The sequence below is a fragment of the Falco rusticolus genome, chromosome 4 (assembly GCF_015220075.1).
Source record: "Falco rusticolus isolate bFalRus1 chromosome 4, bFalRus1.pri, whole genome shotgun sequence".
NCBI lineage: Eukaryota > Metazoa > Chordata > Aves > Falconiformes > Falconidae > Falco > Falco rusticolus.
This window is the reverse complement of record NC_051190.1, coordinates 61,877,030-61,895,787: the sequence shown is the minus strand read 5'-3', so window position 1 is coordinate 61,895,787 and position 18,758 is coordinate 61,877,030. Positions and strand designations below refer to the sequence as shown.

General features: G+C 39.3%; 1 protein-coding gene across 3 annotated transcripts in view; it reads left to right on the top strand.

Moving 5' to 3' along the window:
* The window catches only part of DIP2C (disco interacting protein 2 homolog C), a 324,943-nt gene that overhangs the window by 267,828 nt on the left and 38,357 nt on the right, over positions 1-18,758 (top strand). For all 3 annotated transcript variants that reach the window (XM_037385751.1, XM_037385750.1, XM_037385753.1), the window contains 6 exons: positions 1,324-1,445; positions 4,142-4,253; positions 4,373-4,482; positions 7,236-7,366; positions 17,323-17,491; positions 18,429-18,599. In XM_037385751.1, the coding sequence (XP_037241648.1) occupies positions 1,324-1,445; positions 4,142-4,253; positions 4,373-4,482; positions 7,236-7,366; positions 17,323-17,491; positions 18,429-18,599 (815 nt within the window). The remainder of the gene's footprint in view (positions 1-1,323; positions 1,446-4,141; positions 4,254-4,372; positions 4,483-7,235; positions 7,367-17,322; positions 17,492-18,428; positions 18,600-18,758) is intronic.

The following is an 18,758-nucleotide window of genomic DNA, read 5'->3' as shown; positions in this document are numbered from 1 at the left end:
CTTTCTGCTAAAATATTCCATCTGCTGATTGTTCTTAGATTCACCTGTTGAATTTCCTCTTGGAAGTGCTGCATTTCATAAAGATAAAGCAGCAATACCTAAGAAGTAACCCATGATTTTTTAGAGTAGAAGTATGAAGAATAAATAACAGATTATCAAGAAAATCCAAATTATAATCACTCTTTTCTCTATAGATCTTTACCCTAGATGGCTCTCTGTGGCTTGGATTTTCATCCTTTGACGTAAAAACGTTAAGCTCGTGTTAACAGTACCATGTTTGACATTTGCTTGAACTTATTTCTGATCCAGTGCTGGTTGGTTGTGTTTAGCTTTTCATGTGTGTTGGTGAAATAAACAGTCTGATTTAAGCTCTGTTTTGTGACATTTGGTTTGTAAGAGCTGCAAGCTACGGGTTAAAATCTTTATAGGAGTAATTTCTCAATGGTTAACATGAAAAAGTCTTCACAAAAGAAGACTAATATTTTAAACGTAAGTTTGTATTTTCGGTATTTTTCTGTATTTCAGTTCCCATGAATAAAACATTTTATTGACGGAACAATAACCTACCAGTACTGCAGATCCTTTTCCACTGAAAGAATAAAATGGTGCCCATTGTCATCTTATCACAGCCTGTGTACAGCACCAGGGAGCTATCAAACAACAGTATTCAACAGATCTTTGTGCTGTTGTCTGTTCAGCCTCCTTAGAGAGTGTGCTGTCCACAATCTGTCACCTGCAGTCAACATTTATATAGAACAACACCTAATTTTATATTAGAAGCAGGATTTCAAAATCATTACTCCTTTTTTTACTGTAAAATTTCAGGTAGATAAGTCAAAGCTGCATATCTGAGGTTTAAAATGACATGAGAAAGAGAGTATTTAATGAAACCTCCAGATGTTCTTTCTGCAGCTTATAGGAACAGGCATCATTCTACCTCATCCTTTTTCTGGGGCATCCCTCTTCTTGCAGACTCTCATTTGTCTATAAATGTAAATTTAGGAAGATAATTAATCTGTAGAAATCAGTCATTTTAACAGGTTACTTCCAGTTCATAAAGTGGAATTCGCCTAAATGATGATATCTGCTGGCAGCTTTGTGTGTTGCCTTTGGTTTTTCATGCTCAGAAGAACAGTACGATTGAAAGGAATCAGTGAAGCTGAACAAATACTGACAAGGGGCTAAAAAAGAAGTCTGTTAAAGGGCTTAGTCGCTCATTTAACCTTCTGAGTTGAGTTTCAAGTAATATTTATGCTGACATGGGTGTCTGTGATTAAATGATTTGATTTTCAGGGGAGGATTTTTGTTTTGTTCTTCATGCAGGAATAGACCTGATTGCCGCATTTTATGGATGCCTGTATGCAGGCTGTGTGCCAATAACGGTTCGACCTCCGCATCCCCAGAACATAGCTACCACGTTACCTACAGTGAAGATGATTGTGGAGGTGAGCAGACACCTGAAAGTGCACAAGCAGATTAGATGAACAATGGATTTGTGTATTCTTTAGAAATGGTAACTGATCTGAGTGGGGATGCAGGTTGAAGAGTTGTATTCCTTCCAAAGATTCAGGACTTCAGTGTGTTGCAGAGTCAACACTGCTTGGCAGCACACAGCCTTCTGACTTCCACTGTCACTTTTTGCCACAGTTATGCTACTCCTTTCAAGAAATACATTTGAAGTACTTTCTTGTATTTAGCTGTATGCCAGTAATGGTAGGATTCCTCACCTGGCAACACTACACTGACCATTGAGAAAAATCCCAGTGGAAAGCTTAGTTGACCCGATGGTGATTTGTGCTCAGCTCTGTACATCTAATTGTTTCACAGTTTGAAGCAATTTCAAAGTTCTCTTGTGAAGATGGTACTTTGTTTCATCCAGAGAAGTGTTACTGGGAGTTTTTCATTCAGTGCTTTCTTTTGATATTTTGGTTTTATCTGTTGAAGTTTAGACTTTGTTGCACATAATAAGTTCGCTGTGCTTGTTGCTGAGGGAAATAAAATGATTGCCAAGAGATAACCTTTTATATCTGGCAGTCTCTAATCTATTGAATGGAATTCTGAGCCTCTGAAAAAACAAGTTGAAACAAACATGATACTAACATTTCTAATTAATGCTGATATTTTCAAGTAATAACTACTAGAGGTAGTTATAATTTGTGACTTTCCTTATGGCATCGGATGCCACAGAGGATCAGTAGAGGTATGAGAAATAGTCCTATTGTCCCCTGGTTTCTCATTTTTTAGTGTTTTGGCCTTCACAGTTTTTAAGTATCAGTTGTTGAAATTATAGAAATTATGTAAAATGTGTTGTTTCATTTTTCCTTTGATGTTTAATAGCCAAACTATAACTGTTTGGTTTCATGATGAAAAACTAGGACAGGTCTAATCTGCCTTGTAATCATTGTCCCTTCGATAGACTAAATGAAATGTTGACTAATGCCAGTTTGACTTAAAATCCTCTCAGCTCTGTTTTACACAAGATTTTCTTTCATTTTGGAGAGGGATGACCTTGTAGAAATCAAAGTATTGAGGCATTTCCTTCATTGCCAATTCAGCCATACAAGTTTCCTGATGTGATGGAGTCAAAAGCCTGCTCTGACATGCTATATATCTACACAGCATCTTTTGAAGTCAGTAAGAATGACTTCTGAGTAAAATTTGGCCTACATAATTGTGTCCTGGTGATGAACTGGTAGTAGTAAAACACAACTGAGCATTATTGAGCCCCATCTAGAGCAGCTACTACCCTGTAGCTAGGATAACTTCTTTCTCCTTTCCATCAGCCCTACCATCCCTACATGTTTACCTCTGAATTGCTATTATCCAGGCACAGACATTCTGTATTTTAGTGAACCTCCTGATATACCACATAATGTAATTCCTGAGACATCTGGTAACCACCAGCTCTTGAAATTCCTTTTGTTTTATTGCTTCATATGTCCCAAATCAAGATTTTCATAGATTAAGATTAACTACATAAGAACTGCCTTTCCTTGCCATGACAGTGACATGACTGCATTGAGGGATGCTGCAATGGCTTCATTTGTTTTCATTTTTAGCTTGAAGTATTTAGTTTGTCCATTCAGGAAAATCATGGGGTTAGAGGAAGTAAATAGAGCTTGGGTCAGTATTTCTATGCTCCTGATTTCCTCACGTGCTCTATAAAGTTGACCTTCATGAGATTACTGTCAACAGAAGCTGATCTTTTCTGCTCCATGGTAAAATTTAGTGTACATATGGTTATTGATTTCCTTAGGTTGAACACTGGCAATTCAGTGTGCAATGAAATGTTTCAGAGTCCTTAAAGAAAAAAATACTCTTAACAATTTTTGCACAGATTCTCAAAGTTCAGGGAAAAGAATAATGATGCTGCCTTTCAGTTTGTCCTCTGTACCACCTTCAGTGATTAATAGTGTTCATGTTTATGTTTGTCTGAATATTTCCTTAAATATATTAATTTTTGTAATCAGTGAGAAATATTATTATAGTTGCTACTTATGATTTTTTTAAAATAGCAAATCTAGAAGGAGAATACCTTCAGCATGTGTCATCTAAAATTCAGGGCAGATGGTATTTGCAGTAAACTCACCATTTCATTTCTTAGTGCCATTTGCACAATTTCTGGTTTAGAGCTACTCATGCTGATATCAGAAGAGTTCCCAGTGGTTTATCACTAGCACAAGAACTGGAAATATATGGCTAACATAAAATTGACTTAAGATAGTAAAATTATTCATATAAATGTCAGGCTAGGTTTTGGTTTATGTGAAAATATTGTTTATCAACCAAGATATATTACCATCACATAGGACGTGTTTTGGTCATAGTCTTGTGCACTGGCATTCTGGGTTCATAACTGATATAATGTGTTGGAAAAGCACATTCTCACTATTAAGGTGCCTTCAGTTTCATTACAATGCTCTTCTGAAAGTGCTATTTTCATGTAATTTGTAAAACTCACATGACTTTGTCTGCTTTGTGAGCTGCATTTTTTGTGCATCTTTCTACCTCCTGATTGGAAAACATAAGGCTAATATACCTGTGTCCTGTTCTGGCAGAAAATAAATCATGATCTGGCTCATTTTCATGGGAGAATTAATCAGTATCCCATTGCGTTATTATTTATTTCTTAAATTCCTAGGTGAGCCGCTCTGCCTGCTTAATGACTACACAATTAATATGTAAATTGTTACGGTCGCGAGAGGCAGCAGCAGCAGTGGATGTCAGAACATGGCCTCCAGTACTAGATACAGGTGAGTACTAAGGCTAGGGGACCTCTGTGTCTTCTTTTATCATTGTATTTGTCAAGCACTCAGAGGTCTATCTGTCGTGGGAGTAAGATACACACATTTTCTTTCTCTCTTTTCACTAGACGATTTGCCAAAGAAGCGGCCTGCACAGATCTACAAACCTTCTAACCCTGAAATGCTTGCTTACCTTGACTTCAGTGTCTCCACAACTGGCATGCTAGCAGGGGTAAAGGTAGGGACTTGCTGTTAAAGCTGGCATTCCTGCTGTCACTCCTGGCTGGCAGGTGGTACATTGCTCCTGATTTATAACTCCTCCTGATTTTTGGTAGTAGACATTGAATTGCTTCCTACCTTGCTGTCATTATTTGATTCCGTTAACATTAAATTAGTTCTTCTGTACTCACTATGGTACTGTGTGTGGCGAACTGAGCCCCTTTCCTCCTCCTCAGACTAAAAATTTCATTCCAGTACCCCTGTGGATAGACTACTAGCTTGTCTGCCTGAAGCATTCTTCAACTGATGCATCCACTGGTTCCATTTAATGAAGGAAATGAGAATTAGTCACCCTTTTTCTACTTGTTCCAGTGCCCATTCATTGTTTCCTCCTTATCACAACTCAGTTACTGGCTATTGGTTTTCAGTATTCTCTTCTTCATGCAATTGAGGTAACTGCTGATGTCTCTGATATATTCACTTGGTACAATACTAGATTAAGCAGTAAAACATTAATTGATGCATTTGTTTGATAAGCTCAGGCATGTTGAGCTCTTTAAATCTCTGTTCTACCATTTTTTCCAACCCCCTAGCCACTATTCATCAAAAGTGTTTTACCTAGCTGCTAACTTACATATTACTCGCAGGCAGAGGCAAAATCACTCTTTTATTCTTACCTTTTACTTCCTTAGGCCTGTCTGGTTTATATCCAAGGATTATGATTCCTTCAGCAATCTCTGCTGACATATCAGACTTATGTCCTATATTGAATTCCTCATACTCTTTGGCATCATCCATCTATTTTCAGAAGCTGTCAGCATACTTTATAAACAAAGAAAGCATCATTTTCTCAGTTTTCAGATGGAGAATTTGAAGCACAGAGTGGTGAAGTGGCCAGCTCAAAGTCAACTGACAGTTAAATGGCTGAGCTGGCTGATGGTCACATACTGGACACTCCTGGAGGATTCATTTCATCTGGAAGATTCTTTTCATCTAACTTCAAATAGCTACAATGCCTACATATGTGGACTGGTCATTTGACTCCTCAATAGACAACAGAGAGAAGCAGGGACTTTTAGGGTGTAATTTATCTGAGTTGCCTGAAACATCTATTTTTGAGTGGGGTGAATGTCACATAAGTCTTCATTTCTTCTAAAGGGGGCCTTAAATGATTGTTTCAGATGCAGTCATCAATATTAAATCAGGTCTGAATCCCACCTTATCAGACTTGCAGAAATGACTACTAGCTATGCAGAGTCCATTTCTGGAGAGTTTCAAAGATGGTCAAAGGCAGGGCAAGTCGACAAACTTTTTCTTAATGTGGCTAAAGGGAAATGCAGATAAATCTGTCAAGGAATTAATTAACTTCTGATATCTGGGTCAAAAAGCCTCTTGATCACTGACTCAGCAGGTTTGTGTAAACAGTTACCATCTACTAGATCATCACTAGTGATTAATTTTTGATAGAAGGATCGTAAGAGTCACAAGGCTTATATTGATAACACAGTGATGCTAAATTATAAAGATGGCTAAACAATTTATGTGGCTTCTGAAAAGCTGTTGTTTTGTAATCACTGGAAGTAGTAGATTCCAGTTACATTTACTCTGAACTTTTTCAATAGTTTGCACCCAGTGTGGTGCAAAAATTCACAGTATGAAACTAGTTCTGGACTTGTAGAGTTCAGTTTGGTCCTGTGTGAAAAAGTAGTCTTGATTGAGTTAGAGTTAACAGCGTATGGGCACCTGTTTTGAGCCTGTCCTTTTTCATCACTTGGAACATGTCCAGCCTCAGTTATGGCTCGCGTTGGCAGTGGAGACAAAGTCACTTCTGGAGCTTTATTCCCATTTACCTTAAGATCAAATAAATTTTACCTCCCAAGTGCCTGTTCCACTCCATTGACTCTAACAGTATATAAAGCAGGTAGCTCAGTATGTGGCAGAGATCAAAGGTTAGATGAGTTAAATCCTATCCAGGCTGTATTTCTAACATAGGTCTCTTTTTTGTTATTAACAAAGAGGACAAAGATTGAACGATGTAATTCTGTCCCCGCTGTAGTTAGAACTTCTAAGCCAAGATGGGTGAGTGTGGGAAACACCCTAACATAGAAAAATATTCAGAATTTCCCTTTGATCTTTTTTTTGTTGTTGTTGTTTCTATTTTCTGCATGTTTTATCTCTGAGAGCTTTCCTACCAAGATTTTAAGAGCTTGTTTCTCAGTTAGAAGCTGGATAACATGAAGACATTTTACAGAAACTTTACTAACTTTACCAAGGGTCTTTATCAATGAATTATGAGGTCCTTAGTACCTTTTCACATGCAAAATCCTCTTCAGTTTAAGAAGTGCATTGGCATTTTTTATTTATTGTACTATGAAACGTGTACTTAGAAATATATTACTGATGATCAGCAAAATACTTCACTGAGATCCTGCAGTCATTTATTCCTTTATTCTTGCAGAAAATTTAGCTTGTTATCATTAGCTTTGCATAAAGCTCGGAGCACATACTTAAACCACTCACAGCTTTCTCCCTAAATCACTTCAAACTTATTCATTCTGTCTCCCCTCCCCTTTCACAGTTATTTGGATGCCCTCTTGAAGGAGAATTATGCTTCCTTAGATATAAATTACACGTGTGTTTACATAGAGCACAACATCAATATTTATTTGTTTTCTTTATCCTGTAACTGATTTAAGCACTTGGCGCAGTTTGGGAATGAGCCTTCTGAATGACATAGTCGATCATTTTAATTACTTTGCTGTTGTCTTTCAGATGTCTCATGCAGCCACTAGTGCCTTTTGTCGTTCTATTAAGCTGCAGTGTGAGCTTTATCCCTCCAGAGAAGTTGCTATCTGCTTGGACCCCTACTGTGGACTTGGGTTTGTCCTCTGGTGCCTCTGCAGGTGAGATTTCTTCTCAACCTTTTAAAATACTGTTTCTGTTGTACTATAACACAACAAACTGGATGATGTGAATCATAAAAGGACAGGAAGAACAGACAGTTCCTCTGGGACTCACATAGGCAATTGGAATTGCTGGAAGCTGTATGGAGAGTGCTGTACGGAGAATATGCTTTCTTTGAGCGGGGCATGGCCGTAGGTATTTAGACTTACAAGTGCAGAGCATCAAAAAGGCTGCTCATTGACCTCCTGCTGTTTTACTGCTGTCTCTGCAGAGTCTGGCTAGTTTTGTTTGATGAAGACAGAGCTCTACCAATACTACCTCAAGGAAGTGGTTTCGTGATGTACTCTTTTTTTATTCTCTAATCCGAAAGCACAAGTAGATATTGGGGACTTCCTCATTTGTGGGACTTATGGATGTGATTTTTGCAGAGACATGGAAGTATGTTTTCTTGCAGGATACTTCTATGGCAGTACCAAAGCTGTCAGAAAAAGGCATTTCTAGTGAAATGTGAATCAGCTTTTTTCTTTAACAAGGAGTTTAGGAATTTAACAGTTCTGTCAGTCTCTATACTCCAGGGAAGTTACAGTTCAGCACTGAAAACAGTTCTGTCGATTATTTTTTTTTAAGTCTTCTGGGTTGATGCAGAGGCAAGGGGAAAGAGCTATTGGAATGTTAATGGAACACATTTTTATGAAGACATCTCAGCGTCACAGAAGTCTGACATCTTTGCTCCTTCCATAGGAAATTCTTTGGCACTAGCAGTGCTGCTGGTTTTAGTTACAAAAATGAAGATCATCCAGGGAAATACTTTGGATTACATATCTATCTATCTATCTATCTATCTATCTATCTATCTATCTATCTATCTATAGATATATATATATATAAAAAATAATTATAATTATATATATATTTATGTAATTATATATATTTTTATATATATTATATACACACCCTGGATAAAATTTTACCAATTTATTAAATACCTGAAGGAAGCAACTGCAACAATTTGTTTTCAGTGATTATTGTTTATTTGAAGGAAGGCTATTGGTCTGGTTTTTTGCCCCTTTAAAATACTTCTTATTAAATATTAAATGGGCCTAAGATTAACAGTATTATCTTACTCATTCTTGATCAGCCTTTCTTGATTTAAACTATACTTGTCTTGATATTGTTTCAGATTTTATGTAGGGATTAGAGGTTTCTTCATTTTGAAAAATCATTTCTTTCCAATGTCTTATTTCCCCAACACAAAAATAAATAAAAATATTGAGGCTACAAAAAAAATGTCAAGACACCTTTCAGAAATTTTGAAATTTTAAACAAATCACTCTTTTTAAGTTAATTCTTTTAAGTGCTGATTTTTTTTAGGATTTTTAAAATTTTAAGAAAATTTTTTATATAGGCATATGAGTTCCAGCATGTCCTGATGTCAACACTGTTTAGGCTGGGAACTAAGCCACATCTGCAATGGTGCATTCAGTGAGACTAGGGAAGGGCTGAGAGCACCACAGGAGAGTTCAGCTGAGGAGTGTATTATTGTATGGAATAATGTTGATACATGGAGCATCCAAGAATAACTTCCATGCACCATCACGATAGAGCCATAAAATACAGATAAATATTGACCTGTCCAAAATCCAAGTAATTTGTGGTGCTCATGACTCTTGTGAATACAGGAATTTTTGGTTCTTCCAGAACCGTATTTGCAACAAATAAGCATTTGCTGCCCTTAGGTCCTTACCAATACTGCTAATATTCAGCCTTTTAGGAGAAGAAGATTTTTTATGTCTGGCAGGTGAATTAAGGCAGCAAGCCTTTGGGAGAAAGCAATCAATCAAGGTCTGTGCTTGTCTGTAGCTTGTAGTAGGAATAGAAAATTTTATACCATTTTCAAAGAAGAGAAAAGAAGTGAGGGAGTTGAAGGAACTGAGATCAGGCCAGCAACATGAACCATCATGTCAATCTCTTCCTTGCCACTGATGTCCTCTTCCTATAAAACCAGAAAAATTGCAGGTTGCTTGAATTGTGACTGTCTTTTAGAGAAATCTGACATCAGATACAGCTCCCTTAATTCCACTTACAAACTTAATTTCCATTACTATTTTAGAAATTAGTATTATTGGATGTGATAGCAAAAAATACATTGTGGATGTTATTGGACTCTTTGTAACTTAAAGCTTTGCAAGTTTGCATTTTACTCTTTGTAGCTTAACATAAATCCTCCCCAACATTTCACAGCCCAGATTTCTACCTCAGAGGATTCTACTGTAAAGTATGATTCTGTGTCACCACTCCCACTAACTAAATTAATACTTCTAATGGCATATGCAAATGAAGTTAGATCTTCAATTTTTGATCAGCTAGGGGGTTTTGAGCGTTAAATAGGAACTAACATTTTAGGAGCCCAGCAGGAAGAGAAAGCAACCTCCTGTGCTGGGTGCAGCTAAAATGACAAGTACATTTTAAACCCTTTATTAACTAGACCAAAGGAGGCATTGACTAAGGAATAAAAGAAAAACTAACCTTTTATCCCCCATTGTAGGTGCTTAGACGTTGTGCTGGGCTGCTCCACTGCGGTGCCCCAGAATGCCCCATTCTGTGAGGTCAAAGCTACTTAGGAAAGCTGCTGGAGCATGGAGCCCTTTGGTAAGTTTAGAATATATTGCATAGTTTTGCAAAGTTTTTATTTTTAAAAAAATTTATTATTTTATGACCTAAAGGGCATGAAATAATAAAGAAAAGAAACCTTGCAAAGCAGAGCAATACATTTTTTAAAAAATGGAATTTACCATGTTGCCTCTAAACTGGCTGCATGCTCCAGCAGGGTTTCCTTGGAACCTTTGTCATTGAACAGCACGTCCTGGGTGCGGCAGCAGTCATCAGCCCTGTTGTGAGTTCACAAACTCCAAACTTACTAATTTTAACAGGTTCTTACTAATGGCTCAATAAAAGAATACCTTATTTTTGTGTTTTTCTCTTTAATGATGTCATTTCTCCATTCTAAGAGGGTGATCCTGGTATTCTGACCTGGGTTGCATTACATTTTAAAATTTATTACATTCTTTAAAAGAAAAAAAATAAAAGTGTCCTCCAATGTAAAAAAATCAATACTAAATCTCATTGTTCAAAAATGTTTCCTGAAATTAAGATGTCCCTATCTTAGTGGTGCTCACTGTGGGGCAGAATAGAGCATTCTGCATTTTGTTAGTGAGGATTTATTTCATCGATAGTTGCTGAATGGTGCAATAGAATAAGAATTTTCCCTCCATTTTAGGCCAGCTAAGCCAACCCATATTGCAGTTCCGCTTTTACTACTGGAAGATAGAATTGTCCTTGCTCAAATTAAAATGAAGTACATTCATAATTTATAATGAATTTTATACATATTCTCACAAAGTGAGATTGTAATAGTGCAAGTCAGTAAGACTCAGTCTGGATTTAAAATAACTGAATTTTCAAGTCCACAGTAGCTACATAAAAAATGGCATGAATGCTATAAAGTGATCTTGGGAAGGCTTTCCAGGTAAGGTGCAGCAAAGTGGCTTTCTCCTGTCCTGCTCCTGCTGTCTCTGTTCTGTAGCCACAAGCTTAAGTCCCCAGCCTTGCTGCCAGAGAGCTTCTGGAGCAAGAGACTGCAAGGTTTCTTATTAACCGAACAGGTGGAACTGTGCAAGAAGTAAGCAAGGAATTGCCGCATTAACATGAGAACTGAATTTTAGAAAACTTTAGTGTGCTACAACTAACTAATTATTGTTAGGGGTTTCAGGCAAACTTGAAGATATCTGGTAGGCATGAGCATTTCACACAATTTCAGCCTATTTATAGCAAATTAAAGGTAAGACTGCATAAAGAAGCCTAAATGCCACACCGGAAAAGGGTAATTCTGACATGGGAAGTGAAGGACATGAACATAACCATCTCTCTCCTGTTTTGTGAAGTGTGTAAGCGGGGCAGGGGAATGTAAAGGTGCATCTGTCCACACAATGCCATGTGCCTGTTTCCAGTGGAGTCTTTAGCCAGTGGCAATCTGTGAAAGAGGCAATCTGCGTTTCTTCCACATTACTATAGGTCTGTTAAACCTGCCTCAAGTCTAGAAGGTTCAAGGGCAGCTGAAAGCCCTGAGTTACCTTGATATGCAAGTTCTGAGGTGCGCTGACAGACTGACTAACTCCACCTCTCTGTAGACCTGCCAGTACGTGGGGCAGTAGCTGGGACAAGGGGGGGAGTGTTGCTAAGACACCACTTGAGTGGTCCTCAGGTCTGAGCAGGGGCTTACAAACTGTGCTATAATGAACTGAGCTGGATGCATTCAGCCTTAGGATGTCTCTAATGCCAGTGACAACAGAAATGGCACTGCCATCTGCATCCTCCAGTTTACCTCAGGCTGTCCTCCATGCAGGGCAAGACATCTCTCTTTTTTCTTCAATACGAAATAGAAACAGTGGCCAAATTTTTAGCACTTGCTCACCTGCTTTACGTATTTAGATAAAGGGACTTTGTGTTGAAGTGGCCCTGAGCACTCCAGTTCCACAGAGTGTATGATTCCCACTCCTGGTGCTGCCAGGTGATGTGTTTGTGCTCAGGAGCAGTCAGCAACACACTTTCCAATAAAAAGCTACATAACAGTTCAGAAGTGCCCTGGAGCAACCTGGACCCGTGTTAAGAAAGCTTCCCTTGTCAGGCTCAGAGATTGCTGAAACATGTCTCTGGAAGGGGGAGGCTAAGGCCTTTTGAAGACGTGCCAGTGATGAGAAGTTGGAGTTAACCTCTGGCTGTCATTCTGGGCAGACAACACTGTCCCAGCAGGTGGTGCAGGCACTACAGGGACAAAATACTGCCATTTCAGTGGGAACCAGTGACTTGGGGGTATCTGATTGGAGTACCAGCACCAGAGCTTGAGTTACAGCAAAGTGCTGGGTTGGAGCACCACTTTCGCCGGCTCCCAGTACTCTGATGTGGAAATTGTAAAGACTGGACCTATTCTCAGCACCGGAAGCCTATCAAGATTTATGGGTGAGATCTTTTCCTTTTGGGGAAAATCTGTGTGCCTGATGCAATAATGTCTTTCACTGTGCATTAGTTAAACTTCTTTGTGAGATACCTGTGTCTCTTCAGTACTGGTTGCTTATCTGCTTACCATGTTCAGTCTTGCTGCTAGTGCACTGTATGCCAGCTGCACATCTTGGATTCTGCAGGTAGTGCGAAGTCCTTTACTTGTTCTCCAAAAGCCCCTTTTCGGTGTGTGTAGTGGGTCTGCAGCAGAACTGAAGATTTAATTTTGGCCCAAGTCCTGTGAAGCCTAGGGCAGACATATGCACAAATACTCTGCTCTGTGACCTCTACTGTCCTTCATACAAGGTCTGGTCCAGCTAATTGTGAAGGCTTTTGTTCAGTCCCATTTGGGTTTCCTCGACACGCAGACTCTTTTCACAGACTTTGAATTATAGGCATGGCAACTCAGCTATTTTGGGCTCTGGCAATTGCTCAGTTCCCGTACCTCTCCCTCATCACCAAATCCCAAGTATTATCTCTAGAAATGCAGAAACTAAATACATCTACTTACAAGACTCAGCAGTACCTACCTGCCTCCTGCAGTTAAGTGGGAATTCAGCTGATACCACCTGAGAAGGACTCCAAAAGTAAGGGCAGTGGCAGGTCAGCAGCCTGCCAGAATGCAATTGCAAATTGCAGTTGCCATTTGTCAGCATTTATTGCCCTGCTGAAATTTCTGGAACTATAATAAAACCTCAGACTTGACTGTTAATCTGCATCAGCACAGCATGGGGTAAATCTTTGATTCAGTGGAACAGTTAAGTGCCAAGATGTCCTTCCAGGTACACTGCCAAAACAGCCTGGCAGGCGGTGGTACCGGTGTTGTGATCAGATGGTGCCGTCATACCAAAATACATCCTGGTGCATTTAACTGGAGTGTTCCTGTCCTTGGGCAGCCCTTGCTTAGTGCAGGCAGACAAGGCTCTTCACTTACTGCCAAAATCCAAGACTCGTCCACCATGTGAATACCCTTTTTTCCCCCCGATTGCTTTGCAGTCCTCTAAAGGAAGAGAGCATTTCTAAAAGGTGATCTCCCACCTCAACTACCGCAGCATTTCACTCTGCATCTGCATCCTAAATGTCATCGTGACAAGATGATGCAGGGGTGCTCTGTAGTCACTCTCCTTTTTTGTCGTCTTTTTTGTCTGCTCCTTTTGTATTTCCTAAAAATGGTGGAGACTGATAAACAGATGTCCAGGTCTGTCAGCTAGTCTCTGCAGTTCTGCACTGTGTCTACTCCCGTTACAAGACTTCCGTCAGGAGACAGAGTTACTTTTGTGACAGTAGGTTTCTACAGTGATGGAAGAAACTATCTTGCTTCAGTTCCTTCCCAATATTTATATAACTGAATTCTTGCACCTACTCCAATATATCATACATAGCTGCAATTTCAGAATGGTAATTTTAGCTTCTACAATTTATATTTAAACCCCCAACTTTTCCTAATATCCCATCTGATCCCCCTGATGCCACAGTGTTCACCATGGTTTTGTTGCTTCCAGTATGAGAGTAGCAAAGCTGACAGCTTAATCATCTCTTGATGACTATCACGTTTCAAGGTGAGATGTAACTGTCTATTTGTTTAGCGCCTCAGTTTCGGGATTAACTCTACCATATCTAGAATGTACCGTACCTAGATGTGCCTACCAAACATCTCTACCATACCTAGAATTACACAGAGGCAGCACTGACAGAATTTCCAGTAGGTTTGGGACCACATCTAGCTATATCCAGCGTCTCCAAAGCAGCCTTCCACAGCTGCAGTCTGTTCAAGTGTGTGGTCCTCTGCTTGACTGGTGGCATTAAAACTAAGCAAACACCCTCTAACATCTAACAGTGATTCGAAACCACCAGAGTTGTAGAAATGTTTCAACCAGCTATACAAGGGAGTAGCTGTTTTTCCTCAGCTTCTCTCCACCAAAACATTGGTGACATACAGCTTCGCAGGGGTCAACATGGAAGTATAAAATATGCGGATTTGCAAGGATGTGCAGCTACCAGGAACATTTTGTTGCTTGGAGTGATTCACAAAACCTGCATAATGCTTCTGAGTTGATTCAAGGAGGTGAGCCAAGTTATGACTGACATAGTGGCAGCTGGGTGCTGCAAACCACTTCAGCTCTGGAACTGGCACGTTCACCCCAGACATATGTCTTTGTAGGTCTTCTAGCTCCACCAGCTGCTCTAGCAAATCAGTTGATAAGCGTGGTTTATTAAACCGTAGCTTGGTAGCCAAAGCCTGTGTTGGTCATCAAGTTTCCAGGCGTGGTATCTTTCTGTAGATGTATGTACTATGGACGAGAGCAACACACATCTGAGGTTCTGCACCACAGAAAGTTTCCTTCCTGCTAGATATTTTCTGCTGCTCTACAGTTTAATTCTGGACTCTTTAGTATTTCTTAGGGATCATAAAGATCAGAAAAGGTACTAGCAACATCTGATTTATTTCTGCCTAATCAGAGTGATTTTTCAGTCAAAGTCTGATCGTAAGGGTTTTTGTTTCCCTCAGTCTGGAGAAGACGGGGTTATTTTGCCCAGATCCTCATGCTTTGCTGCATGGCTGCTGGTGGGAGGTTAAAAGCAAATACAAACGTCTTGCTTACTTGTCCAGCCCAAGCTGATCAAGAAAGGTAGACAGTTCACTCCCACTCATTAGTGTTACTGAGGGGGAAAAGATTTGTCTTTGATATAAATCCATATTCTCAGATTCCACCATTTTGGACTATTTCCTTGGAATCAAATCTGTGTTTTTTTCCACTAAAAGCAATACAGCTTTTTCCTCCCTTATTACTGTGGAGTTTTTGTGTGCACTTTTCAGTACAGGGATAAAGTTTGTTCTTTTGATTTTGTTTTTATTTTGGGATGTTGAATAAGTGGCACTTAAGGGGTCTTTATATGGTTCTGAGTAATAATTCTCCCACATTTGATCCCCTGGCAGCTTGTTTATTATTCTGTAGTTGTTGTTTCTTTTTTTTTTTTTTCTTCTGCTATTGGTTGCATCAACAAGAGGAGTTTAGGGACAGGGGGAAGGCTTTGATGCTGAATCTCTGTGTACCATATTCATGCAGTTTGCAGCCCATCCCAGGTTCTTACTCGAGTGGTTACAGCTACCTGTTTGTAAGAATTAGATATTTACCAGACATACCACACACCTTGATTGTTTGTGGGACCCTAACCTTAAATTTGCAAAGAACTAAGACCTTTCGGCCTTCTCTGAAAAACTTAATAGAATTGGCTGAGAAAGAAAGAGTGTAGTAGTATTTATAGTATAAACTGTTGCTACTCCCTAGCTGGGTTTGATCTGTCACTTGAGCTCAGGGCATACTCCTTGCAGGCGTAGGTAACTTTGCCAACATATTTTTTCAAATGTTTATAAAGCACATGCTCAGGGTTCAGTCATCCTTTATTCTGATTCTGTAAAAGCAACATAAAAGCATAATGCTTCATTTGACCATCCTGCGCTATAGTCGTTATGTCAGCCATATTGAGAACAGATCAATTTGTAGTAAGTCACTGGTCATAAATCACCAGGAGTGGTGTAAATGTGGACAGGCAGTCAAAGATAATTTTTTTATTGTATGATAAATGAAATTATTTTAACTGTAGTTCATACATATTCCATGACAACCTCTGGCTCATACTCCAGCAGAGACCTAAACTGTTTGGATCATTAACTGCCATTGTGGCTGGGCTTGTACACCTTTTATGCCTTTATTGTACCGAGTAAAGGCATCCAGGTCACACAAACCTTCTTCTAAATTGCACAGCTTTTGAAAGCATTCTCACCTGGGTTTGGGGGAGGAGTGGGAGCACTCACCAAAGAGGGAAGCTAGTGAGCAACATATCTTCAAGAACTGCAAAAGTGTGTTAGTTATAGAGAGATGTTCGTACTCCTGAAATTAAAGTTCCATTTCGTGTCTTACCTCGGGCACTTGGATTTGAAAACGTCAGCTGTACTTTACCAAGCCGGCATTTCAAGTTTTCAAGTCACAAATTAATTTCTCCCATGTGCGTCATAAATCTCTGGGGCTTTATGGTCCTTTCTCAGAACTTCTGTGTTGGGGGTTTTATGCTATGACCATTCTGATTTGATATAGCTACAAATCACAAATTAAGATGTGAAGGAACTGTAAAATTGATGGTAAATCTGCCTGTCTGAGATGAATGAACAACATAGGACCCATGGGAAATAAAATCAAATTGGGAATACTTTTTTCCCTTGGGGACAATCTTTGGTACCAGGGAAATTAGCTCGGACAGAATTGTTTCCTTCAGGGACCCTGATAAGTGTCTTTTCTTAACACTTATACTCACAGGGTATCCAGTAAACAAGAGAGGTAGTATATTTGGGTTTTAAAAGTTCATAAAACTTCCACAGAAGAAATCTGAAGCCACAAGGATTGTTAAATTGGGGCCAAGTTTACTCCTTGAAAGTGATTGCAAACCTCTTGCTTGCCTCAGCAGGAGAGAGGTTATTTCCATATTAAGTAATCAAGTACTCTTCTAATCAAGGTATCTTAAAATGGTAATTGCCCAATCTTAATTATTTGTCAGCAACACATAATTTTTGTTGATATTATAATACTGTTTATTAGCACCATTAATAACCAAGCTATTTTGCTCTCTTCAGTACAGTTCTAACAGCAAAGTCTACAGGCATTTTGAATAAATTAGTATTTTAGGAGCATGTTCTGTCTGCATTCCTCATGATTCCTCGTAGACTCTGAAGCAAAAACCAGTTAAACTTCACGTTAAACTGCTGGACCTGTAGAGCACTGTGAGACTTTACATGGTTCATCCAGCACTGTGATAAACTTTGTATTCTAGTACCCCATAGCTTGTATTAACATCTGCGGGGGCAGGCATTTAGCATGCATTAACGAATCTTGTGTCTTTACAGCGTTTATTCAGGACACCAGTCTATTTTGATTCCCCCCTCAGAACTGGAGACAAATCCTGCTCTGTGGCTTCTTGCCGTGAGTCAGTACAAAGTGAGAGACACTTTTTGTTCCTATTCAGTCATGGAGCTTTGTACTAAGGGACTCGGTTCGCAAACAGAGTCACTGAAGGTGAGTAATTCTGCTGTCCTGCACAAACTGGCGTCTGCAGGGTGGGGTTTGAGAGCCCTTCCTGCCCTGAAGGGCTGTGCTAAATGTCTGCAGCGAGAGAAAGGCATCGGAGGGCGAGGGCAGCTTCTGCAGAACCTGTGTTATTCCGTGCCAAAGTCTATACTCGAATATCAGTCAGTCTCTTTCAGATCCCGAGGCTTTTAAACATCAAGGGAAGGCTTTTATTTACCTAAGCTTTCTGTTCTGTGTTGCAGCCTATGTTGATAGGCAAGTGTTGGAAAACAAAGTTGTAAACGTGCAAGAGACCCGAAGAATATTATGTTGAATATTATGTTTTATGAATTCCTTGATTGTATGAAGTACTAGTTTGGTTTTGGCCCCTGTAGTTCAATAATCACTTATTAAAAGTACTGTATTGTTTTAAGTGGGTTGTCATTGTATGGGGTGGGCATTTTTTCCCCCCCCCAAAATTAAAAGCCACGTGGCCAGTTACATTGATGAAATGATCTAGAATTTCCAGTATGCTACTGAAATAAATTATATCTTAGGATACTGATATTTACAATGTCTCCAGCCCTTAACCATCCTCGTTTAATAATTTCCTAATCAGCTTTTCTAAGGCTAGACACTGCTTCCTGTTTGCTGTTATTCACTGGCTTTCTGAATTAATATTAGGAAATAGCATTGCCTCCCTTCAGAATTAGCATACCCATCTCTTCCTATGTGCTAACACTGAGATGACAAGCAGGTATGTCTGCTCTTCTACAGCTATTAGGCTGTCATCTGGCCATCCGGCGTCCAGGAAAGTTGTAAATTATACTGGCACCTTGGCCTGTATTCTGCTATTCCTCTTGAATCACAATACACTTAAGTACTACTAACTTTTTCATTAAATCTGTCCATTTGTGGCTTTTGTTACATTTTAACTTCTTTTTAGGCAAGGGGACTGGACCTTTCACGTGTACGGACATGTGTAGTAGTGGCTGAAGAACGACCTCGGATAGCTCTTACTCAGTCATTTTCAAAATTATTTAAAGACCTTGGTCTCCATCCACGGGCTGTCAGCACATCACTTGGCTGTAGAGTTAACCTGGCAATATGTTTGCAGGTAAGATTTTTCACTCCTTAAGCTCAAAATTATTTTAAGAAAACAGTTTTCAGAAAAAAGCATTCATTGTATTTCCTTTGGCTGCTTGGTTACAGACATAATAAAAAAAATGCATGTGGTACTTCATGTTCTTGCATATACAGGTAGTAAATTTCTGTT